Here is a 25987-nt window from a genome sequence, read left to right as displayed (position 1 = left end):
ACACATTCTATGTACAAAAGTGGTCTTCACGCCATTCCAAAGATTTAGCAGACATTGTCCCATCCTATTGCTTCCCCAACTAATATTACCACATTACCATCCAGTCTTATGCTCCGAATGATTGTTAGCTGTTTCAAAAGGGGGATAGCTATGAGGATACACCTGAACTTCCTGCTGTGATGGCCTTTATCAGATGTCCACAATGGAGACACCCTTCCTCTTCTTTGTCTTTTTTATTATTACCCAAGCACTTTCGAGAGGTCAGTCCAATTCTGCTCCTCAGCTTCATTCTGACTCTTGGGCTAGTTCTGTAGGTATCCTTAGCACATAAGGCAAAACCTTATATATTTTTTCTTTAGCTTTTCTTCCTGACCATGGTGTAACCGGCTATGTTATTTTCTCAGACTGAATTATACTGAGGAAATTAGAGCTTTGTCTATACATGAAGACTTCCTCCCATTCCTGCTGTTTATTCTTTTTGTTTTGGTGACCAAGTACAGCATGTCATGAAAATGTTTGCTTTGTTCTTAGCCCTTCCTGCTCTCTTCAAAGAAGAATTAAGAAATGAAGAAGCTACTGAGGGTGGAGTAGTCACTCTGCGCTGTGAGTTGACCAAAACGGCTTCAGTGGAGTGGAAAAAGGGATGTACGTTACTCAAACCTAGTGAGAAATACAAAATGAGGCAGAAGGATGCCACTGCAGAACTGGTGATCCATAATCTAAATGAGAATGATGCTGGTGATTATACTTGCGTGTGTGGGGACAAGCAGTGCACAGCTTCCTTAGCAGTATACGGTAATAACCATTATCATGTAGATGTCCTAATTATCAGGCTTATGGGTTGGATTTGTTTTGTTGCCTGTGTCCGTTGTCATCTCTGCATAGTTTCTCTGAGTCTGACTTTACATGTCATGGTCATGAGAATTAATTCACATTTTATGGTTTATTTGGAAAGACCTGCACCCCAACTCCTAATGCAATACATATATTTAGGACCTGATCCTCTTGTGAAGTACATGCAAGATCAGGCCCTAAGGCAGCTCGCCACTCTTCCTCTAGCTTTTCCTTCCCCCACCCCTGCCCTTCACCTGGAGGCTGTGTTTGCTGCTCCATTTTAACACTCTGTCCATTACATCCTCAGCTCTGCCTGCAGGCATCAAGGAAAGCCTGAAGGACGAGGAAGTAACAGAAGGTCAAACAGCCACTCTGCGCTGTGAGCTGACCAAAGTCGCTCAAGTAGAGTGGAGAAAGGGGAGCAGTTTGCTTAAAGTCAGCGACAAATACAAAATGAGACAGGAGGGCACGGTCACAAAGCTGCTTATCCATGACGTAGAATTGAAGGATGCTGGAGAATACACTTGCGTGTGTGGAGAACAGGAGACAACAGCTGCCTTGACAGTGCATGGTAAAAACCATATACATCTATCTGTATTGTCAACACCGTGTATTTCTCTACCAGCTCATCTGCTATTTGTTGTGTGTTCACCTGTGGTTGAATTTGTTTCATTTAACTTGTAAGCTGTCTCTAAGATCTGGTTGCATCCAGGCTGATTTTCTTCTTTGCCTATTGGTTTGTTTAATGTCCTAGAATTATGCGGAAACTGTTCCCACCGTAAAGTGTTCTCTGCTTCTGTACCTTAGCAAACTTCTCCCTCTCCCTACCATCAGCTGTGTGGATTTTGTCGTTTTTAAAGTCTTTGTCCGTTCTGTGACCTTCAGCCCTGCCTGCAATATTCAAAGAAGAACTGAAGAACCTGGAGGCCATAGAATGCCAAACAGCAACTCTGCACTGCGAGCTGACCAAGGCTGCATCTGTGTCATGGAAGAAAGGGAACAAAATACTCAGAGCAAGTGAAAAATACATCATGCGACAGGATGATGCCGTTGCTGAGCTCGAAATTCGTGAGCTAGATCTGCAGGATGCGGGAGACTACACGTGTGTGTGTGGGAACCAATGCACCACTGCTTCTCTGACAGTGAATGGTAAATTCACCTTGCAGATGTGTGTTTATTTTAATTTGCTTCTCTGAAGGATACTAGTACTGTGTAAATCATTCAGCTACCAGCTTTAGACTTTTTCCTAGGAATTCGTGTGTGCAGGAAAGGAGAACTTCTTGTTCTGCCATCTTAATTTGGTCTGATATCCCTGCAAAGGGAGTAGAGGAAATGGCTGTTTCTCCATGCGGACAAGCTGCTATCCTGTAAATTTAAAGGAATAGTGCCTAGGAATGCTGGTGTTCGACCAGCTGAGATATCCTGCCCCCATGGAGGGTGGCCCTGAGATACATTCTCTAGGTTACATCTTGAATCCATCCAGCCACTTGTATTTTGACACAGTTCTTCTTTCAGCACAGTTCTTCTTTTCCTGCTGTTACTGCTGGGTTCAGTTTTCCAGATCATCGTAGTGATAACCTCAACCTGAATGGCTAGACTAAAGTCCCTGACTTGGCAAGATTTAAACATAAATTAAAAGGGTTCTTGATGCCAACTGCAAACTGCAGAGGTCTTAGTTTAAATACGCTGTGTATTGACTTTCCATTCCCAGCCCTGCCGGCGCTTTTCAAGGAAGAATTGAAAAATGAAGAAGTTACAGAAGGAGCATCAGTTTCTCTGTGTTGTGAACTAAGCAAAGCAGCTCCCGTGCAGTGGAAAATAGGGTCCAAAGTGCTCAAAGCAAGTGACAAATATCAAATGAGACAACTTGGCACTACTGCAGAGCTGGTCATTCATGACCTAGAAGTCAAAGACGCTGGAGATTACACCTGTGTTTGTGGTGACCGGAAGACAACAACAACCTTAACAGTCCATGGTAAAAAGGCACTATTAAATTAATAACTAGCTCTATGGATAGATATCACTCTGAAATTCAGCTCTTTCAGCCCTGGATCAGTAACCTGCCTTTGCTTTTTCCCTTTGTCTTCTCTTGTTCTATGCATAGCTCATTTCTTTCTGAAAAAGATTTGCTCAACACAAATTCGGGGGCATTATTAATCCCTCTCCCCCCAAAAGGAGGAAATGAGATGGGTTTTTTTCTTTTCTTCTCAAGCTTCCTGTTCTTGGGCACTTACATTTTCTAGCTTGTTTCCCCCTCATCTCCTTTGTTTCACTTCCTCACTGTTCAAACAAGTAGTGAGGGATGGGGAAGCCCAAGAGGGAGGAGAGGTCACTCTGCTCTGTGACCTGGCTATGGCTGTTCCTGGGGACTGGCAGAAAGGGCACCAGATTTTTAAAATCATAAATGCAAAATGTGATAAGAGGTGCTATTTCAGAGCACTTTATGCTATTTCATAACCTAGGTTTGAAGGATGTGGGGGACTAAACCTCTATGTGGGGACCAGCAAAGTAGAAACTACCTTGACAGTTAGGAATTAAAAAAAAAAAGACAGGTTTTCAGCAGTTACACTCTTTATTCTACCAGCTCCCAATAAACCAAATCAGAAATAAATCCTTGTTTTATGTTAATAATCTCATTACCTGATGTTCTGCTCTCCTCTCATTAATGGGCATGTGTTTTAGTGCAGGAACCTTCCTTGGCTTTGAGGAACTGTGGTCAAAGGGACCCAGTTCTGTCCCCACCAGCTTTTTCCAGCAACTTCTAACTCTCTCCTGGGCTTTCCTGAAACATGCTTTTTTTCTGACCTGTCTGAGAAGTGGTCTGTGTTTGCACTCCCTCCCCATTAATATTAGCTGTGCACAAGGCAGGTTTGTGGCTTAGATGTTAAGAATTAGTTTCTTTGAGGTTAATGTTCCTGTAGTTTGTTCTTCCTTCGGCTCAGATTTCCAAAATGGGAAAGTGAGAACCTGAAATTCTCCCGTTGCATGTTATGGCCCTTCAGACTTCAATCTCAAAATAGAAATAGGTTTCTTTTGAACTCTGGATGCTTTCATGTATATAGTTTTCAGTCAAACAAACAAAATTGCTCTACCAGCCTCCTGGAAATCATACCTATCTAAGTAAAATCATACCTATGTAAGTAAAATGCTACTGTATCCAGTAGAACTGTGTATCTCTGTATTGCTTTTTCCCTATGAAAAGCAGCAGACAGTCAGGGAATTAATTGTTGATGGTAAGTGAAACCATGCTCGCATCACGCTTGAAGAAGGATCCTTTCAGAGTTTCTGAACTTGGCTATTGCTAAGCAAGTTTAGAATAGGGTGAAAAAGGGAGGCATAAGGGGAAATAATCCCAAGTACCAAAAAGAAATTGGGATTTGAATTCTGCTTTTCTGATGACCACTTGTCCGTGTTGCATCCTTTAGCCCTGCCACCACTTTTTAAGGACGAGCTAATGAACAAGGAAGCAAAAGAAGGTGAAGATGTTGTTCTGCACTGTGAGCTTACCAAAGCTGCTCCTGTGGAGTGGAGGAAAGACCAGCGGATCCTCAAAGCAAGTGAGAAATACAAAATGAGGCAGGAAGGGACCAAGACAGAGCTGATGATTCGTGAAATAGCTGAGAAGGATGCAGGAGACTACACCTGTGTGTGTGGAGAGCACCAGTCTACAGCTGTGTTAACAGTCCAGGGTAAAAATTATCTCCTCTTTCCTGACTAGAAAAGTCTGTCCTATCAGGTGTTCTGTTTTCTATCTCTGTTTGTCCAACCTTATTAACTGAAGTTCCATTTATTTGAAATAGTATTCCTTGTCTTTGATGATCTCCAGGCTGTGTATACTGGAAAATACTGTGCTATATTCTTCTGCGCCCTCCTGCAGATCTGTAGAAGACCTCTTCAGTGATCAGGACACGTCAATTACTTTTATAGTTGGCAAAATCTTCTGCTGCCTTTAGGTCTTAGATTAGATGAAGCCTGTACATACTTGCTGGCCAATGTGACTTCTTGAAATCAACAACTTTGTTCTGCAGATATTCCTATTACCTCTCAGGGAAAATAACCTTGTAGTTTGGATTTAGAGCTTTGATGTTTAGATCCATCTGCAAAAAACTATTTTGGTGTTTGCAATTTCTTTCTATTTTTTCTTTCCCAAAACCAATTTGCAGTATGTTGCAAGTTATGTTTCTATTTCATAGCCCTGCCGGCACTTTTTAAACAAGAGCTTCAAGATGCCAATACAGAAGAAGGTGGTACAGTAACACTGAAGTGTGAGCTTACCAAACCCAATGCTCTAGTGGAGTGGAGGAAAGGAGATATTATTCTCTACCCTGGTTTGAAATACGAGATGAAGCAGCAGGGCTCCACTACGGAGCTGGTCATTCATGACTTAGAACTGAAAGATTCAGGAAAGTACACCTGTGACTCTGGACATCAACAGACAACGGCTGCAGTCACTGTGCATGGTAGGCAGGCAGAGTGCTGACCCTTGACTCAGTAAACACGGAGTGAAAGGAGCGTCTCTCAATGATCCCTACTGCTGTTTATTTGCTTTGTTGCTGGTCTTCGATAGCAGCATACATATTCGACTTGAGCCTGACACATGGTCAGGGTAGAAGGGTTCTGCTTATAGTATCTGGAATGATTAATCAGCATCAAAGCAATTAAACCTTGCCAGGATGTCAAAATATAATGAATCCTTATGCCCTCTGAGTGCAGGGAGTTTGGCTGCATATGGGAATTTGGGGAATGATTGTTCATGGCTTTGGTAGGCCTAAGGGATGCAACTACTGGGCAGAGCTGTGGCTAAAGGATTTCTGTAACATGTTCTGAATGCGCAGTATTATTACTTGAGGCTTTGAGCCTCACGTATGAACTTTGAGTGTAAACAGCTGTGTCCTCATGGGTTTTCCTCAGCCCTTTCTTCCAAATTGAGCAAGATCTTTTCTGAAGTCTGAATTTCCCCTTCCTCTTCCATTTGTTGTCTTATTTTCATCTTACTGTGCTATCTATTCCTGTTCTTGAGTGCTGACTTGGTCTTTTAGATGTTGGCAGAAGTTTTATTTGGGGATCAAGTCTGTCAGCCAAATATTGCAAACTCACAGATGTTTATTAAGGAAGAACAAGGGTCCATGTAAGAGAAAGAGCATCCCGCTGTGTCCCCGTGTTCTTTGACTAAACCATCCCTAGCTGGCATGGAGACACTGGCGTGGAGACCATTCGGTGGACCACTTTGTAAGACCAACTGTGTCCCTAATTTCACAATCTGTCCTCGCCTCTTGTTTCACCTAATGATTCAAGAAGGATGCTACCAAGAAAGAGAGCTGCAGCCCAAGGATTGTGGAATCAGGAGAGCAGACCGTTTCTGAAGAACGATGGTAGGATTGGGTCCGTTCAGGAGTAAAGCACTGTTAAAACATTTACCTCTCACATTTTGCAGCCCTGCCTGTCACATTTAAACAACCCCTTCAAAATAAGGAAACTGAGGAAGGAAGTACAGCTACGTTCTGTTGTGAGCTGTCAAAACCCAGTGCCGCAGTGGAATGGAAGAAAGGAGGAGTGGAGCTGCAGCCCAGCCAGAAATATGAAATGAGGCAGAGGGAGTGCTTGGTAGAGCTCTTAATACATAATCTCAAATTAGAAGATACAGGAGAATACAGCTGTGATAGTGGGGATCAGGAAACAAAGGCATCTTTAAATGTGAAAGGTAGGTGGTGTGAGCTGATTCATAAAGCAGTAGATATCATCCCACACAAAGCAACAGCTTGAATATGATTATTTTGAAGTGCATAATATTTTGCCCATAAATACTTCCCTTTGCATCTGATGCACCCGGTTTTTGTTTGTTTTTTTTTTTTAAACGAGAATGGAAGAGGAAGATACTTTGTTATTCCAGTGCTGCATTGGTGTGTTGGGTTATAAGAAGAAACACTTTTTAGCCTTACAGCTTGGGAGAGATTAAAGGAAGAACAAGGCTTTAGCATAATGTCTGGACATTTCACGTGACATGTGACTTATGTATTTAAAAAAGGATTTTCTTCCAAATCCTGGAAAGAGACTCCTAACTACCTTTCTGATTTCTCAAGGCTGTCCGTGGAGTTTTCTGTATTTTTTTTTCTTTTGAGATCTTTGAGATCAACCAAAGGATAAGTTCATTCAAATAATTCAGCCCTGGAAAGGATTTGACCCAAGGAATACAGGAAAGAAACTTTTTAGGTGCAGATGTCTGCTTCTGGTGCAGCAAGATCTGTTACCAGCTCCAGGCAAACTAGAAAACGTGGATCCTGCCTGGGAATGTAGCGCTTGAAAATCACAGTAACTTTGTTCCCCTGAAAGTCAGTCTAGACATGGTAAGCAGGACATGACTCAGGCTCCTGTTTTTTCTTTTTTTCCCCTTCTTTTAGCCTTGCCAGTCCTTTTCAAAAAGGAGCTCAAGGACAAGGATGTGGAAGAAGGAGCTGCAGTGAAATTCCAGTGTGAGCTGACAAAGGATAAGGCAACTGTGGAGTGGAGGAAAGGCACCATGGAGCTCTTCCCATGTGCCAAATATGACATTAATTTAAACGGTCGCATAGCAGAACTCGTGATCCACAATGTAGAACCAGAAGATGCCTCCGATTATACGTGTGATACAGGAGACCAGCAGAGCACAGCAGTCCTCAGAGTGAATGGTTAGCATTGCACCAAAATGGAGCAGAGGCTAGAAGGGTTTTGTGCAATTGTGTGGTTGATATTCTGTTAAGTCCTTCCAAAAGTAAGATAAAGAGCCAAGCAGGTGCTCAGTGATAAATCAGAAGATGGAGAAATGAATTTTATTGGAAGGGATTCAGAGAATGTCTATTTAAGTCTATAAGGCACAGTATCTAGGCTCATTCCTCTACTATTAATAAAAGCAAGAAACTTTGCATCATGGGGATTTTGAAATTCTAATAGATCTTTATTTTTGGCGCTTTGCATTAATTACTGGTTCAGCTGGATCAATAATTAATCATAGGCCAGTTACAAAAGTGTGTTGTTTTGTATTGCTTTCTGTTTTTCATTGTCCTCTCATGAAAATCCTGAAAACATCGTGCATTTAAACAAACCAGGAATAATGTGTGTTGCTAATCATGGTCTGTGAAAGGTTTGTGACTGTCTCATTTGTTGGCTGGAACTTGTGTTTTCGATCTGAGCCACAGCTTTTCAAACTCCTGGTGGCTGAATCTGAGCCATGAAAGCAGCTGCTGGCTCACCTAGGAGTCCTGTGCTTGCTTTAGATATATCGCAACAGGAGCTAGATAGGAGAACCACAAGCACTGAAATTCCCCTTTTCTCAACTGCTCATGCACATGGGATGGATATTCCCTTCTCGCTTTTGTTGATGACAAGCTGTTGTCTGAGCCTGGTTTGAATGAGCGCGGTGCATTTATTTGTCCATGCGCTGGAAGGACTTACTGTTGACAGTCTAGGGTCTTGGAAAGACAGCAGCGAAATAAAGCATTTGCTTACATTGTTTATAGTGTTGGAAGTGAGGAGTATCTCCATAACATCAACAGATTTAGACTAGTTTTAGTCTAAATTCGTTTTAGTCATCAAGTACCAGATTCTGCTTAGACATGATCTTGATGATCTTCTCTGGAGATATTCAAAAGCCGCCTGGACGCGATCCTGTGCAACATGCTCTAGGTGACCCTGCTTGAGCAGGGGGGTTGGACTCGATGATCTCCAGAGGTCCCTTCCAACCTCAACCATTCTGTGATTCTGTGATTAATCCATTTGAGAATTTTCAGGATCAAGATAAGTTGTGTGAAAGATCCTGTTACAAGGTGGATGCCCTTGCCTTTGAGAAGTGAACACATCTGAGGAGCTGTCTGATCCGCTCCTTTTCTAGATATACAGAATAAAAAAAATTTTTTTTGTCATTATCACGTAATCACCAAATGCAAATTTGTTCTGCAGCTTCAGAGCCCAGGTTCCTTGTGCTGAGCTGGGCAGAAGCCACATTCGTACATTCAAGCTAATGGGTTGTGCATTAATTGCTCTCAACTTTGCAGCCATCAAACCTCGGCTGAAGCAACAGCTGAAGAGCGAGCAAGTGGAAATGGGAGGAACGGCCAGGCTGCGCTGTGAGATCACCGTAGGCAAAGCAGCGGTGGAGTGGAGCAAAGATGGAGTCGTGCTTCGCCCAAGTTCCAAGTATGAAATGTGGCAGGACGGCACCCTCCGCGAACTGCGTATCCACCACTTGGAGCCTAGCGATGTCGGAGAGTATTCCTGCAAGGCTGGGGATGAGACAACCTCTGCAAAGCTGACTGTGAAAGGCAAGAGCCGTTTACTGGGGCAAGGGGATTTTCAGTTCAACGTGCTAAGATTTTGCAACATGTTACTGTTGTAATAAATGCACACAGAGTACAGGAGGGGTATCATGAAGCCATACAAAATCTTAATATGATCAGTGAATAAATGCACTGGTTTGCTTGGGGGCCCGGAGAGGATGAGGCAGCTGTAAGTTTCTGCTCATGTGGCTTTGAACGTTTGCTCGACATCATGTGAGTGATCAGATGGGTCGTCCCCAGCTTCCAGTCACCTGCCAACTGCATCTGGCCCTAATTCATTACAGACAGAGCTGTCTTTCAGACTGGGTCACTAGTGTGGAACAATCACTTCTAGCCACTCTATAGGCTGCTCTATATATTATGGATGCTCTATATACTATGCCCAACTGCACCCCTTTTCACACGTAGGGTGACCTCCGTTGTATAAATCTCTATTGTATTTGCTCAAGTGAGGACGTGTTTCTTCCCCTTCAGTATTGCCCACGAGATTCAGGGTGTAGCTTCTGCCTCGTTGCAGGCTGTGCGATCTTTGCACAGATCTGCAAGTGCCCAGCTGTGATAGAAGCAGGACGCAAACTGAAATGCAAAAGCCCGTTGCTCCCGCTGACCCTGTTGGCCCTGCTGAGGGCACGGTGCCTCCCTGATACCCAGGCAGACTGGAGCAGCAGCACAGAGTATATGCAGTTCTGTTTGAAAACAGGCAGTGGTGGGGATCAGTTTTGAATGTGTTTAACATAATCTGAAGTGCAAACACAGCAGGTTTCCAGATCCTGAACTTGGAAGCTGGTATTCAATCTCTATTCGCCCGATTACAGCATACAGGATTACAATAAGTAATTAAAAAAATAAATATGGAGCATATTTCTGAGAGAGAGAAAGAAAGAGTGATCCTGAAAGATATTGGCTGTCACTGAAGCCCCTGGCTGAAAGTGGTCACACATCAGAGTTCAAAATATGTAATTTGAGAAGCTGTGATCTCTCCATCCTTGGAGATACTTAAAACTCTGCTGGTCGAGGCCCTGAGCAACCTCCTCTAAGTTGGCCCTGCTTTGAGCAGTGGTTGGATCAGGTGACCTCCAGAGGTCCCTTCCAGCCTATGTTATTTTATAATTCTATGATTTGGTCCACATTTTGGCTTTCGTGGCTTGACTACTGAACCCTGGACTTTTTGCAGAGCCTGACGTGACCATTGTGAGTGGCCTAAAGGACATGGTGGTGTTTGAGGGGGACGACGTGACTTTTCAGTGCCAAGTTTCTCATGAGAACGCAAGGGACGTTGAATGGAAGCTGCAGGATGTTGCTCTGCAAAACAATGAAATGAATGAAATCTCCGTGGAAAAGGGGAAGATTCACACCCTGACGTTAAGGAAGGTGACTGAGCAGGACATTGGGGCTGTTGCTTTCCGAGTGGGACCACACACATCTACAGCAATGCTCACAGTAAAAGGTAAGAGAGAGGAACAGGACTGGAGAGAGTAGGCAGCAATTTGATTTTGCGCGTGCTGGCAGTACAAGGCCCAACCTGTCCATCGTTCACTCCTTGCTAACTCGCCGTAGTCGGGTGCTTGTGCTTGAGCTCCAGAGTGATTTGGAGGCAGAAGAAATTCTCAAACGTCCTTCTTCCCTTTTCGAAACTGCTTGCCTGGTCAAAGTCCCCATGCCATCTGAACTAGACAAAATATGTGCAAAATTTTTTATTAGTATTTCCTTAACTTCTAGAAACATCTGCCAATGGCTTTCATTCAAAATCCATTCACTTGTTTTAACCACCCCAGTATCTTACACAGAAGTTAAAGCTTTTTTTTAATACTTAACTGTTCAACTGTAAGTTGCAACTGTAGGGAAGCAAGATATGGGTGACTGTAAATTCACCTCTGCTGTGTTTGTAATTTCAGTGCCACCTCCAGTCTTTAAGGAGAAATTACAGGACACAGAATTGCAGGAAGAAGAATCGGCCATCCTTCACTGTGAGGTCTCCCAGCCTAATGTCGCGGTGGAATGGAAGAAGGGCTCCCAAGTGATTTCCCCAGGCTCCAAGTATGAAATTAGGCAAGAGGGAACAATCCATACTTTAAAAATTTATCATTTAAAACCAGAAGACTCGGGCAAATACATCTGTGATAATGGAAACCAGCAAACAGCAGCCACTTTAACTGTTAAAGGTAAGCTGTTTTGTTTTGTTTTTAAGAAAGACTTATTCCACTTTCATAACTTAGTACTAGCGTGCGGGTGTTATCTACTGTCCTTGACTTCCGATGAACTTTGCTGACAGACAGCAGCTGAGGATGCAGTCTTTTTGCTTTCAGAAGTTATTTTAAATCCTCTAGTAAGTGTCTTCAGCAATGAACATGGAGAGATGCAGGTGTAATAACTGCTTGCACAGTTCTAGACCCCAGGGGCTTCTGTCTGAGTGACCAGACAGACAATTTTGATCCTTAACCACCTCTGTCCTTTGAGCTGCAGTCCCGCCTGGGCAAATGGTGCTCCAGAGTCCAAGTGCTCAAACTTACCAGGGCACTCAGCTGCAGCTGAGAAGTGAGCCATCAAAGTACTTTCAGTGTCTAGGCTCCTATAAACAGGTGTAACGTGTCAGTTTGTCTGCTTTTAAAAATCCACCCTGATCCAAATACAATGTTAATGTAGCTTTTCCTGAGATAAAAAATCGACTAATGTAAATAGGGGCCATGAAATTAATGTGAAATGCTGTCTTTTAAAATATCCCATGAGGTCTCTCTCGTGAAGGGCTTGTACCTGCCTGCTCTCACACTAGCTCCAGGATCTAGCAGTGCCCGAATATTTGTCCTGTAAGCAGCTGTACTGAGCGTATCTGTCCTTTTGTGTCTCTGTGTGTGGTCCCAGCCATTCCAGCAGTCTTTGTAAAAAAGCTCCAAAACCAGGAAGCCAAGGAAGGCTCTACGGTGACCCTTCATGCTGAACTCTCAAAACATGATGCGCCAGTGAGATGGAAAAAAGGGTCGGTCTTGCTCCAAGCCAGCAACAAATACGAGATGAAGCAGATGGGCTCTGTTGTAGGGCTACTCATCCACGAGCTACAGCTGAAGGATGCTGGGGACTACGTCTGTGATTCTGGCGATGAGCAAACTATGGCATCCTTGGTGGTGAAAGGTGACAAAAGGCTTTCACTTCACCTTTTTGGTAGCTCTGTGTTAGTTTAAACGTTCCATAATGTACGTTTCAAGGACAGAGTGGCAGAGAGACTGGTCCCGTTCTGTGATGAGGATTTCAGGCACTTGGATGCTTAAGAATCCATACCAGTGACAGCTCCTGCATAAAATGGAACTCATTTCCAGAGATGCTCGGGGTGTGCAGTGCCCAGAGATCAGTGGGGAGCACGAAGTGCTTAGTACTCCTGGAAATCCAGCACTTTCTATCATTGCTTGTTTGGGTTTTAAAGACCTTGTAACTGAGATTTGGAATGGTGCTACAGTTTTACTACATGTACCACTTAGGGCTTTAGCAGCCTTTCTGCTTACTGATACTAAAGATGGTACAGAATTGATTCACTTGGTATGGTCACATGTTATCAATATGTCCCGAAAAAAGATTCATATATTCAGAAGCATAGAGGGAAAAGAGCAAATCAGATTACAACTGTGAAGCAGGATCAAGTTCACATGAGTGAATTGGTGAGATAGAGTCAGCAATGAAACGTAAACATCTTCCTCTGATTATCTTGGTTTAGCTTTGCCGGTGATCTTTACGCAACCCCTGCAGAACCAGCAAGCAGAAGAAGGAGGTACTATCACTCTGAGCTGTGAAATCTCAAAAGCAAATGCCACTGTGCAGTGGAAGAAGGCTGGGACAGTGCTGTGGCCAAGTGACAAATACAAAATGTGCCAAGATGGTTCTGTGGCTGAGCTGACAATTCGCAACTTGAGCAAAGCTGATGCTGGAGAGTACCTGTGCGACACAGGGGACCAGCAAACCACGGCGGCTGTGCTTGTGAAAGGTGGGACTTCAAGCGGGGAAGGGCTGAACAGAGTTTGTTTCCATGGGAGTGGCACACGATTAAGTAATTTGACACCTAGAGTATGTCCTGTGCCCAAACAGAACGATGGGGATTTCAAAGAGATCAGAGTGATTTCAGAGACGTCGGAACCGGGCCTTAAGTCAATGATTCTGTGGTTTAATATTAATATCACCCACTACAAGCTGTTGGCAACGTTTCCACAATATATATATTGCCTTTCAATGTTGTGTATTAGATATTTCTCCTGTGTGCACACAGTACAGTATAGCATGCATGCTTTATAGACTCTCACATGTAATGTGTATGTGCCTAATGTGTGTATAGGCACACACATTATGCATCTGTAAGTATGCAACATTACAAATTATGCATGCACATAGATATAGTGTTTAGTGCTTTGTGGACATAAGTTCTTTCAGATAATGCAGTATTGTCAAGAATGAGCATAACAAAATGTTTAATCCAGGAAAATAGGAGACATCATTTGAAAGTATTTATCAAACTCTTTTGACCTTTCCGTAAAGAACCAGCAGCAACCATAGTGGAGACACTGAAGGACGTCACTTCATATGAAGGAGAAGATGCAGTCTTTGAATGCAAGCTGTCCCGGGAGACAACTCAGGATGCCCAGTGGTTCCTGGGGGATGTTCCCCTGCAGTCTAATGAAATGAATGAGATCAGAGTTCAAGGGAAGTGTCACACTTTGATCCTGAGGAAGGTGACACTAGAAGACTGCGGGCCCATCAGTTTCAAAGTCGGGCAGCATACCTCGGGGGCACAGCTAACAGTCAAAGGTGAGCAATCCCCTAGAAAGAAGGGTTTAGGAGGTACTGGTAAGCCCTGCCAATACTGCTTGAGTTACTGGAGAGGTGTACGTGGGAGGAAGGGCCTCTGGAAATCTTGTGTGAGATTCAGATAACTTAACTGAGGCAAGAGTTAGATATTTATGTCTGAGCTAGTCGTTTTAGTCCTTTTTATAGTCTGTGGAGTGAAACAGGCTCTCTTTGAAGACTATACATCTCATCCTGAAACAAGCATCCAAGATATGTCAGAATCAGTGCCAAAGAGTGTGTCAAGAATATGCTCTGAATTAATCTCCCATTTATGATGTTTTGGGGATCATCTTTGCTTTTCTTTTAGAAATTCTGAAAAAACATCCATTAAGCTCTATAGAATGATTTTAAAAGATTGGCCAGAACAATAGCTTATATTGTTTCTTCCTCTCTGATCTGGTTCAAAATGTAGATATGTAGATATAAATTAAATGTAGACATGTAGATACATAGATATAAATTAATACTGCTTTTCAGTGCTGTATGTGTATAAACAATTCAACATGATACTGTTTGGGTGGTCAGAGGTTCTTCCAAACATTACGTTTCATCGAATCAGTGATGTATTAAATATTTTTACTCTGCATTGGCTTAAAAGCTTACTAAGTCATTAAATCAGGCCCATTCTGATGTCCAGAGAGCCAGCCAGTGATATATATGTGCTGCAGACTAGAAACTGTTACCATGTGGCAGGACTGATCCTGCAGACGTTAGAACAAACTGAAGTGACGCTGGAGTTGCACTGGCACCTGCATGAGATCTAAATTTGTCCTGGCCTTTCTTCTAGCAACGGAACAAAAAAAAAAAATCTGACAATTTGACTGTGACATGTTACGATTTCTTATGGTCACCTGTCAGAGAGCTTTTGGGAGTGATGCTGGATTATGCAGCTGCATCACTGTTTGTGTGCTTTTTCCCCGCAGTTGCTCCCGTCACATTTGTAAAGGAGCTCCGCAGCTTGGATCTGCAGGAGGGTGGCACAGCTCACTTGTCCTGTGAGGTCTCCAAGCCTGACATCCCGGTGGAGTGGAAGAAAGGCACATCTGCAATCCACTCCAGCAAGAAGTGCAGCATCAAGCAGGAGGGGAATGTGCACACACTGGTCATTTACGATTTGAACCGCGAGGACTCAGGGGACTATAGCTGCCATACAGCTGATGGGAAGACCACTGCCAGACTAGAGGTTAAAGGTATGATTTCCTCTTTGCTCAGCAGTTGTGAGATCACAGCTGGAGTACTGTATCCATTTTGGGGGCTCCTCAGTACTAGAAAGACATTGAGGTACTAGAGTGAGTCCGTGGACACCACGCAGTTTGTCAAGGGTGCTGGAGCCCATGTAGTATGAGCAATTCCACCTGGCTTAGACCTAGACATTCCTGCCCCCAGCAGCTGTCCTTCAGGAAAATACAGCAGAATTGTACGTGAACTTCATGAATGCCGTTACCATTTTGGTTCTTAGCAGTACCTTAAAAATAAAACTTTCCTCCACTTTCTGTTTTTGTTTTACACTTTCTTTTCCTCTTTGCACTTCAAGCGGTGCCTGTGCTTTTCAAACACTGGCTGAAAAATGAAGAAGTGGAGGAAGGCCGCACGGCCATGCTGCACTGTGAGCTGACAAAACCTAATGCTCCTGTGGAGTGGAGGAAAGGAGATAAGGTGTTGCAAGCAAGTGACAAGTATGAGATCAGGCAAGAGGGGACATGTGTTGAGCTCTTTATCTATGGTGCTGAGGCTCAGGATGCTGGCGAATACACGTGTGACTCAGGGGATCAGCAGACCTCTGCATCGTTGCAAGTCAAAGGTAAGAAGATGACCCTTGCTTGGGGGCAGAGAAGTTTTGTCTGTGGCTGTCCTCCACAAAGGTGAAATGGAAGCCTTATTACTGCATTATCGTTAATGCTCTGTGCCTGGGAATTACAACAGGACAGGGTTTGATCCACAATCCGTTCTTCAAAGAATCTAGTGTCTTTTAAACCCAGTTCAATTTCTGCAGTTGCGATTTTGATCTCACTGTGAGAGTTGGGAACAAAACTGCAGCTGCTGCTCATGGAGGGTATGTACAAGAGCATTTAGGAAACTTGCCTGCCACCTGATAATAAGAGAGACTGGAGTATTTCTCTATGCTTAGAATGGGCTTTTATATAGTTTTATTAGGTTTATACTAAGAGTACGGTGTCTTTTAACTCAGGCGACAAGATCTTGCTTTTAGACCCTGTGTTGAGCTGTCACAGCCGGTGTTCTGCTCAGAATGAGTGGTTTCAGCAATTAAATGTCCAAACACTGTGATTTGTGCTGTTGTCCCTCTAACTGGTTACACTGAAAATTGTGGGTGTGCGCACACGAAGCCCTTTAGATGGCCTGTGACCCACAGCGATCCTAGATGAAGCAGCAATGGTGTCCCATCACGGTGTCAGCGGCTGATCTCCATGAGCATTTGGCCGCGGCAGAACTCAAAAGCCCTGCCGCAGACGTGGCGTTCCCAGCGGGCAAGCTGTGGTTCAGAAAGTTGGGACCTGCCAAGCCGGAGGAGTTGCAAGCGTGTCGCTTAGCCCTGAGTCACTGCTGTGTCTGCTTCTCCATTGCAGTGCTACCGGTGCTGTTTAAGGAGGAGCTGAAAAACGTGGAATCCGAAGAAGGGGGAACGGCTGTCCTGCACTGCGAGATCTCCAAGCCGGACGCGCCTGTTGAGTGGAGAAAAGGAGGGACGGTCATTCAGCCCAGTGACAAATATGAGATGAAACTGAAAGGCAGCATCGCTGAGCTAATCATTCACGGCGTGGAGCCTGACGACTGCGGGGATTACGCTTGTAGCACCGGATACGAGATCACCACAGGTTCTGTGTATGTACAAGGTAAGATGAAATGGGATGAAAATGCTCCGACTTCTCTGCCAGAATTTCTCGCTCCGGTATCTTTGACAGTAACAGACCAAACTTGTCTCAGGTGGAAACAGCTGAAACTCCATTCTTTTCTCTCCTGATTTCAGGGAAGATGTAAATATTTACATCCATGCTGAGGTTGGACCAGCGTTTATAGGTGAATGCGGTTCAAAGCACTGACCATACTGTGTACAATAGCAGATGGTGCTGTTGAAATACTATTTGTTTGGAGTAACTGTTATGAAAAATACTGAATTTCTTGTTATGCTTGATTATGGCTTCAATTGTTGTTGATATTTCTGTTAATCTTTTAAAGCAGTTTAAATAAATACCCCATTTAAATCTTAAGCTAGCTTTCTGCCTGCGACTGCATACAATGTCAATGCAGATGGCTGCAACACACAGGACAGTCAGGTAGGAACTAGTCATGAAATATAGTGTTCTTTCAATGAAACAGTGTTTGCAGACAAACAAACATACTTCATTTGCAAGCGGGTGAAGGATGGAAGGTGTTTTTTAAACCCTTGAAAGAAATGTAAGGTCTTTTTTTCCCCAGAACAAGCATTACAAATTTAATTTTCCTGAACAACTTGCACTGTCGCTTAGGTTATTTCTGCTGGAAGGAACGTGTGTATGTTTATGCTTTTGTTTTCCTTTGGCGCCTTCTCTTGCTCTGTTATACAGAAGAAGCAGCAGTCATAGTTTCTGATTTAAAGAACACAGACGTCTTTGTGGGTGAGACAGCCACGTTCACCTGCGAGCTCTCACGCCCGGGCGTGAAGAATGTACAGTGGTGGCTTGATGGATCTCCCCTTCACAACAACTTTGTGACAGAAATCTCTGAGCAGGACGGGACAGTCCACACTCTAACCCTAAAGGATGTGGCGTGCCATGACTCAGGCACTGTCACCTTCAGAGCGGGGTCCCTTATATCTTCAGCTAAATTATTAGTCAAAGGTATTTCATTGTGAGAAGACACAAATGGCCACCTCCACAATTGCTCAGTGTGCTAGTGCTTCTGCCTTCCTGGCTACCCTTACTAAATGTCTCCAAAATTCCTCTTTGACACAGCAGTCCTGCAGCCTTCCACCCGTACTCATGTCTTGTAGGTACAACCACATCTGCTTTTTGGATGATGCAGGTGAGGAAAGGTTGCAGGGTCAGGGCTGTTGCTTTCACCTGACATCTCAGTAGAGCTGGACCTATTCAGGAGAAGAGGCTGTGCTTTGGTCACTGTGCAGCTACCTGATTCTCCCACCAAGCTGTTTTTATAATACCACAAAACACATGGCCAGAAGTTCACGTAATTCGCTATTGTGCTGTACCATAGCTTGGATACTGTCACTATATACTAAGCTCAACATATTCCCAAGTCAAGATCTTGGGCTCATGCACTGGTGGCTCCAGAGCTCCTCTGGAAGCCGCTGGTATGACCGCGGAGTAGCACGGTGGCAAAGTGGGCCCCAGCAGTTGATTGCTAATGGTTGAATACTAACAGTTAGCGCTGTGCTGGCAAAGCTTTGTTGTCTGTTGAATGAATATTTTCCTCATTTGGTAAGGGTAGCCACAAACTGCAAATAACACTGAGCTCCAGACTTTATGGTAAAGCAAGTTACTTCACGTGCAGTCCTTTTATAGCCATCTGGAAAAGCTGTTATTTTTCAGACCAAAATAGCACTTATTCCTCACTTGGGAAAGGGATTTGTATATTAGGTTTAGTATGTAAGGAGGCGTAAAGGATGAAATGTTCTCTTTGTTCAGGTCTTCCTCTGTGTTATAATTATTCACCGTAGCATGGATTGTCCACAATGTGGAATTGTAGTCAGGAATTGTTATCTGCTTCCCTGTCAGTCTGATGTGTCCCTTGTTGGACCTTCAGAAAATTTTGCTCTCTGAGGAGAAGAAATGCCAGATCATTTATATCTAATATCAGAATGGTGCAGCAGTGAGACAGTGTGTAAATATGAGAAATCACATGTCCATTTGCCATCAAATTTGACTTCAGTATTTCCAGAGACAGAATCTAGTTCTGAGCGCTGTAGGCAAAGAGCTCCAGTGGATGTAGAAAATAAATTAAAAATAAATGCGCTGTTAGATATTCAGCCAGATAAAGGGCTCCTGAGAAGTTTTAATTTCATAGAATCACAGAATTGTAGAGGTCTAACACCCAAAGCTCATGCTAGTACAAACATGTATGTGGATATATTGTGCTTCTGCTGAAGTAAAGATTTTTTTTTTTTAATGTGAACCGAGTCACAGTATTATATGACTCTAACTGGATTAGGATGAGGAAGACCTTTTAAAAAACACCCCAGTTATGGTGCTCTGCTCAATAACACTTGATTTAATAGGAAAGTAAAGCACTAGTGAAATTCTAACTGTGCTTGTATTAACAGTCAATTTCCTGCACTTTACTTTGTCCAGAAATTTAAAGATCCATCCTCAAGCTATGTGTGTTTCAGTCTATCTAGCTGTCTGTGGCTGGTTCTTCATCAGGCAACAGGTCGTCTCTCTTAGTGCCGTGGTTCTAACCCTATTCTCCTGGCGTGCTTATAACGGGATATCTATTCTATGATGACCAAGATCTCATGACAGCTTTTCTTCTTTGGCCTTCACAATGCCGTTGTCCTACAATTGCATCTGTTCGCTGTCCCAGCATGGCTGGGCAGCGGGGGAATGGAGAAGGTTGGAAGAGCTGCCCTCTCCTTCTGACCCCCTTGAGCAGGGGTGAGGATTACAGGCCCCAGTGTACCCCAAGGCCCAGGGTGCTTCCTGTCATGCTGAGGGGGAGAACAGGGCCACCAAGCTCTTAGCTCAGCGGTGGGGCAGTGAGAAAAGGACAGTCTCCTTCTTTTGGAACCAGTGGTGACACTGACTGTGAGGAGCATATTTCTCCATCTTATGGGGATGGTGGTGTAGTCCCCCAATTGCACAGAGATCTTCTTGCTTCTTCAGTCCTTCCTGGAGTCCTTCAGTCTCCAGGATCTGCCATTGATGCCTCCTCTCCATACACACACACGCACACACACAGGGTGGCAGAGGGAGCCTTAGAGAGCAGGATCAAGCCTTGCAACGAAATGCCGAGAGACGTTTCCCAAGCTATCTTTGCTTCCCAAGGTCTGCCAGTAACATTGGAAATCCCTCAGCCCAATGCACAGAGCTTCAGGAGGAGCATTCCAGACAGATGTCTGATCTACAGATCAGCTGGTGAAAAGGAAAAGCTTCTTATTTTTCCCAAACCTATGCCTCTGGCAGAGGGCTAATTAAAAGAGCAAGTACCTCCTCCCTGTGCAGTGCCCTTCCTTGTTAGAGCTGTCCAGGAGCTTTGCTCCGCATGCTGCTGTGAGTGGGCTCTCCGCTGGAGCTTGCCTTTTCAAGCCCCTTCCCCCAGTCCCACTGAACAATGCTGATGTCTTTCTTTTGCCCAAATCAGTCAGGGCAGCCCATCATCCACTGCGCTCCTCCATCTCAGACTTGCGCTCTTGAAATATTCTGGGAAGCAGAAGTGTTTCACATCCAGCACTGCTTAGGCTAGAGAGTCTCACCAGGGCCGAGAGGAAAACGAATGATGGCAGGAGTGCCAGCAGATGTTCTGCACAGAAGTTCGTGGTCAGGACTGTTAAAGTGCAGGCCTTAACTGCTGCTGGTCCATTTTCCGGTGTGCTAGTTACATTCTAATGCACCAGTTTTGCTTTATCCTGCTTGCTGCTGACCCAAGCAAAGACTAAACCGCTAATCCCTGGTGTGCCCGGTCGGCTTCTTGCTTGCACTCTCCCTTGGCCTGCTTCCTCCAACTCTGTGCTTGTCAAAAATCTCCAGGTTGCTATTTCCTTGAGGATCCGCTAATGCATGTCCCTCCTGACGTGTTGGTTGACAGATCCAACCATTGAAGTGGTCAGTCCCATGCAGGATATAACTGTTGATGAAGATGGCACAGCAGAGTTCATATGCCAATATTCTAGGCCAGTGCACGCCATATGGAAGAAAAATGATCAGGAAATACATGCAGATGGGCAGCGAGTCCTTATCGTGCAGGACTGGAATGTAAGCATGCTAAAAATTAAACCTACGGTACCAGAAGACACTGGCATCTATTCTTGTGAAGCTGAAGGCACTAAAGTGGTGGCTGCACTTGATGTTCAAGGTGAGGTCTTCCAGACAAAGAGGAAGACTATCATGGGTCCCAAATATAAAAGGTGGAAAAAAACATGGAAGCGTCTCACAATAAGCGACACGTCAGAACCCGTTCTTTGGTGTTCGCTCCAGTATTGATAGCAGTGCTAAAAATGGATGGGAGTTAATGGGAACTGAATGGGAAACTGCGACACTTCACAGAAGCTTAGTTCTAATTAATGCTCGCTTATTATATCGATTATGTATCATACCTCCTCTCCGATGAACCGCATTTGGCTCCATCCTCAGTGCAATGGGATGTCTGCTGAGTTACTGTGATATCGCAGATATAATGTTGGTCCAAAGGAATAGTGAGAATACTTTTTGCTGTTACAGAGTGGTTTTTACATGCACTGCACTTTAAAACCAGTCACTAATGGAGAGAGGGGAATTTAATGTTATTTTCAGTTATTGTCAACTGCAGCTAATCTAGTTCGGTATTTTACTTATTTCAAACACTGATCACTCAGGAAATACCTTCCTACTTGTAAACAGCATTTGTGAGGGCCCCAGAAACAGCAAGTAAAAAAATAACAATAGTTATATATTTTATACGGGTGTCTAATAATTTACTTCTGATGTCTGCATAAGGAATTTTTGTTTTCAGTCACCAGGTGAACTAATATGATCAGCAGTCATAGTGGTTCTGGTCTGATTTCTGAATTATCATGGTTTGTTAGGCAAAATTGTTCTTTCTGCCTAATTAATTGTGAGTGTAGGAGCAGAGTATTATTTATTATAGTATTTTGTACTTTGATAAGCGCCTTCCATTTTAGGAATTAAAAACAGCTAGCAGATATTAATGAGTATAATCCAAAAGAGGAGATAGGATCCACTTTTTATGCATAGGGAAACTAGGACTCAGAAAGTACTCGAAGAAACAGCTTGGATTGATCCTAACATACTTTATACATTCTGCAAGGGGTTGAAAAACCTTTATTGTTCTCCCTAAGTATTATAAAATATGGAAATCTTTTTAGTAACTCATACATTTTTTTTATTTTTTATTTTTATTTTTTGCTAGGGAATAGTTCAGCATTAATTTTCTATGTTTCAAACAGTTCCAGACAGTGGTTGTAGAGATCCTGAGCAGGACTATCTCCGAGTGTTGGTTTATATTATCGATCATGACCATTTTATGGTGTTTGTGTCAGTTATATTTATATGCACATAATCTGTGCATGTGCTTGGTGTGGCACAAATTTTATCCAGGTGCAGCAGCCCACATTTAGTTGTGCCCCAGGCTGATTGCTTATGTACAAATGCCAACCAATGCATGCAGTTGCAGTGACTGTGCATGTTTCTGGCCACACGATTCGCCTCACACGTGCAGGAGAAAATAAACCTAATATATTGTCATAAGGCTTTTGTAATAATTCAGAAAATACAGTTTACATAGATGTTGATTTTTCATGTGTTTCCTAGAAGCGGACTGGCGAAATGGTTTGTTAACTTAGTTGGCAGTCCCTATAGCTTTGCCAGCTGTAATATTCTCTTGATGCGTTTATTTTGCATGAAAGGTAGGAAGAATTTATCATAAGCTGTCAGTTGATTCAAATTTCCCCAGTTAGTTACGATGTTAATTGTGCCTGCCTGGGAGACCTGAGGGAAATGTTTCCTGTTTGGGGACGGAAGGAATCTGATTATGTCCCCGTACTATCACTTCCTATTGAATATTGGCTTGATTCATATAAACACCAACGTTTTTTTTCTTGATTCATAAAGACAGAAGTCAGGTTTCTGGAGGAAGCCTAGATGAAACGCTAGAGCTTCTAGAGGTTTTTCATTATTTTTAAGCTACCTCACAACTGAAAACGGTTTTGAATATAGCACTGTGTTAGAGCGTGGTTGAAATTAGCAGCTAAAGCCGCAAGCATACTTTATCACATCCATATCCTTTCCATCAGCTTTCCAGCAATGGGAATCAGCAGTGCTCCAAGGCTTGTCAATATTCAGCTATGCATAGCCACACAATTAATATTGTTGATGGTTCTCCTTCTCCACTAGCCAAGAACAGCATCGTCCAGGGCCTGGAGAATGTGGAAGCAGTGGAAGGAGGTGAAGCCCTCTTTGAATGCTACCTTTCCAAACCCGAGTGCCACAATTACAACTGGCTGATCGATGATGAGCCTGCCAAAACTACAGAAAACACGGAGATGGTTTACTTTGAAAATGGGCGCAGGCATCTTCTCTTGCTGAAGAACCTAACTCCCCAGGACAGCTGCCGGGTGACTTTTATGTGCAGTGACGCAGTGACCTCCGCCTTCCTGACTGTGAAAGGTAACGGAAGCGGTCTTATGGGGAATCCTAAATTTTTGATTTGTAAGGGCAAATGACCCGGAGAAATGCGATGAGTGGCAGAGAGGAAAAGCTGCATAAGCTGCTTGCTTCATACCCAACTTCTAATTCTCAACCAATGAATGAATGGTGGCTTATATTTTCCTTTTTTCTTATTGTTCTTTTTGTCATGACCCGGATATAAAGAGCATCATTTAGCAATGAGTTAGAAGCATATGACTGTCTTACAGTAGTGGTGGAGTTGACTTTTCTAGGAACTTACGTTGACTAAGAGAAGCAGCACTCTGCGTTTTTCTCGGCTCTTGACTAGAGACGAATCCTTCTCGGATGTGCTGATAGCTTCTTGTGTCTGCCTCTCATTTGCATTCCCATCTTTCTGACTTGCCATATGTGCAAGCATTACATATCCTATTTAATATGGCCTAATCACAGAATCGGAAAAAACCACACTCCTGTTTCCACTTCCTTTCCATTGTACTGCTTTCTGGGATGTTTTCTAATTGTTCCCACCTTATGCTCAGAAGAGTCTCTTGACAAGGATTTTCATTCTCAAGGAATATTTCCATTTTTTGGCATAAAAGATAACTTCCCATACTTTTGATATCAGTTGCAGAATACTGGAGGTTTGGCTTGGGCTTTCTGCTTAGTCACATTTTATTAAATCTATCATTTCATTAAACCCATCTGCTTGTACTGATAATTCTGAGATCAAATGGAGGCTTGCTATGAACAAATGTAAATCTTGTCAAACCTTCGCAGTTGCATCTGATTGCATCAGGAGTAGATTTAGCTCCGTTATTTCTTGATGTTTTTGTTATGGTCTATTCTCCAGTCCCGGTGACTGGGGCGCACACCCATATATACACTTCGGCACTAGTTATCCAACAAGAGCACACTGCACAGGCAGCATGAATATTCTCTGCCTCTGTGGTGCTGCAGTCTCTGTCAAATCCACTTACCTCATTTACTTCCTTAAAAAGCATTGCCAAATTAGGTACAAAACCAATAGCAATTTGTCTTAGACCTCTCCTGTTTAACTTAGTTCCAAAAAGAAGCTGGTTTGTGATACAGACATTCTGGTGACCCTTGGGAGTTCATGCAAATGATAGACACATTCTGGTAACTCTTGGGATTTCATGCAAAAAAGTGATAGCTAGAGAATCTGGGTTTAAAAAGGAAACCAATTGAAATGCCTTTCATGACTCAGAAATGTGCAAAGCGGCAGGCTGAGGACCTAGTGTTCTAGGGTCTCGGGAGAGTTTGGACTCTGGTTTGACTAGCACTTGAGCTCTGAGGACCAAATCCATCTTTGAGTTAGTATTTTATTCCATTTGATTTTATAACTATGGTTACTTCATGGTGCTATTTTTACTTTGTGTTCTTTTTGTATTTTTGGAGAAAGGGGGAGGTAGCTCTTCCTTTATGACCCTTTATGGAGGTCAGTTGTTTCAGTGCTTCTGGGTTATTCATTTACCATTTACATCAAGGAATGAGAACCAGGATTCACCTTAGGTAATTGCAGGCAATTCTGTGAACTGCATAAATCTACTTGTCCTCGATTCCTCTTGTACTCTGTAAGGAAGAGAGGCATCTTCGGAGTGTTTGCAAATGCTTATCTCACTGAGATACTGAATCTAAAGGGCAAAGGCTGCCCTGTTCCCAGCATTTTTGTGGCAGCGTTCACAAATTGTTCAGTAAAGAAAACACAGGAAAGCAGCGGTTTCCAGTCAGAGATATGTGTGACTCTCAGTAATGAAAGCTCTGTAAGTTCATTTAAGTTTCTCCAATGTATTTTTCTGCTACTTGGAAAAGGAAGACATTTCTGGATTGGTTTTCACTCCTGAAAGTATCGGAAAGTTGCAGTCCCCAAGGATACCATCTGTTGTAGTGACATATGTAGCCTCTCTATTAATGGTCTCCTTGGTCTCGGAGGCCTGGCTGCCCAGAGATTCAACACAAATACTCATAATACCTCTTACCGGCATTTATGTCAGTACCCGAGGGCTTGATTACCTGTTTTTATCTGCAGGGTGGCGCTTACGGATCTTGCAGCCTCTCACAGATGTGGAAGTCTCTCCAGGGGACAAAGCTACGTTTAGCTGCGTCCTGAGTGAAGCGGTGCCGATTAATGAAGTTACCTGGTATTCCAATGACACAGAAATCCAAACAAATGAGGACTGGGAGGTACAAGCAGATGGAAATAAATACGAACTTATTCTGAAAAAAGCCCAACCACATCATTCTGGAGAGGTGACCTTTGCTTCCAGAGAAGCAACTGCATCCGCCAAGTTGGCTGTGATCGGTAAGTTCATACATTGTTTCTGTCTTTCTAGCCCAACGGCACTTGAAATCTCAGACTTTGGTATTGAGGTACTGCATCAAATTTTCTAAGCTTTGCACTGATTTGTTTCTCATGTCCCAAGCTAGCATTCTTAGGCTGAGAAGATGCTGCTCCTGGGCAACTCTGTTCTTCAAACAGAAAAAGTTCACCTCATCACATGAAAATTAGATCAGGCTAGAGATGATCACCAGGTTTCCTTAGCTGCAGTCTTTCATAAAATGTAACATAGAATCTCATGAAAATCAGATTACTGAGAGTTCAGCACCACCCTCTGCAAACATGTGGGTGCTGGAGGGAGCTGAACTAGAGTTCATGTGTATGGAAAATTA

The 25987-nt window shown here is 43.4% G+C and overlaps 1 protein-coding gene across 1 annotated transcript in view; it reads left to right on the top strand.

Moving 5' to 3' along the window:
• LOC136991353 (obscurin-like) overlaps positions 1-25987 on the top strand; it is a 139048-nt gene that overhangs the window by 55103 nt on the left and 57958 nt on the right. Inside the window, 20 exon segments of the mRNA XM_067292220.1 lie at positions 532-795; positions 1142-1405; positions 1720-1983; positions 2546-2809; positions 4260-4523; positions 5028-5294; positions 6269-6535; positions 7233-7499; positions 8862-9128; positions 10318-10590; positions 11039-11305; positions 12847-13113; positions 13659-13928; positions 14891-15157; positions 15502-15768; positions 16553-16819; positions 17531-17803; positions 20724-20990; positions 23027-23299; positions 25347-25619. Coding sequence (XP_067148321.1) covers positions 532-795; positions 1142-1405; positions 1720-1983; positions 2546-2809; positions 4260-4523; positions 5028-5294; positions 6269-6535; positions 7233-7499; positions 8862-9128; positions 10318-10590; positions 11039-11305; positions 12847-13113; positions 13659-13928; positions 14891-15157; positions 15502-15768; positions 16553-16819; positions 17531-17803; positions 20724-20990; positions 23027-23299; positions 25347-25619 — 5352 coding nt within the window.

This window comes from Apteryx mantelli, chromosome 2 (assembly GCF_036417845.1).
Source record: "Apteryx mantelli isolate bAptMan1 chromosome 2, bAptMan1.hap1, whole genome shotgun sequence".
NCBI lineage: Eukaryota > Metazoa > Chordata > Aves > Apterygiformes > Apterygidae > Apteryx > Apteryx mantelli.
This window is presented reverse-complemented; position numbering and strand designations above follow the sequence as displayed.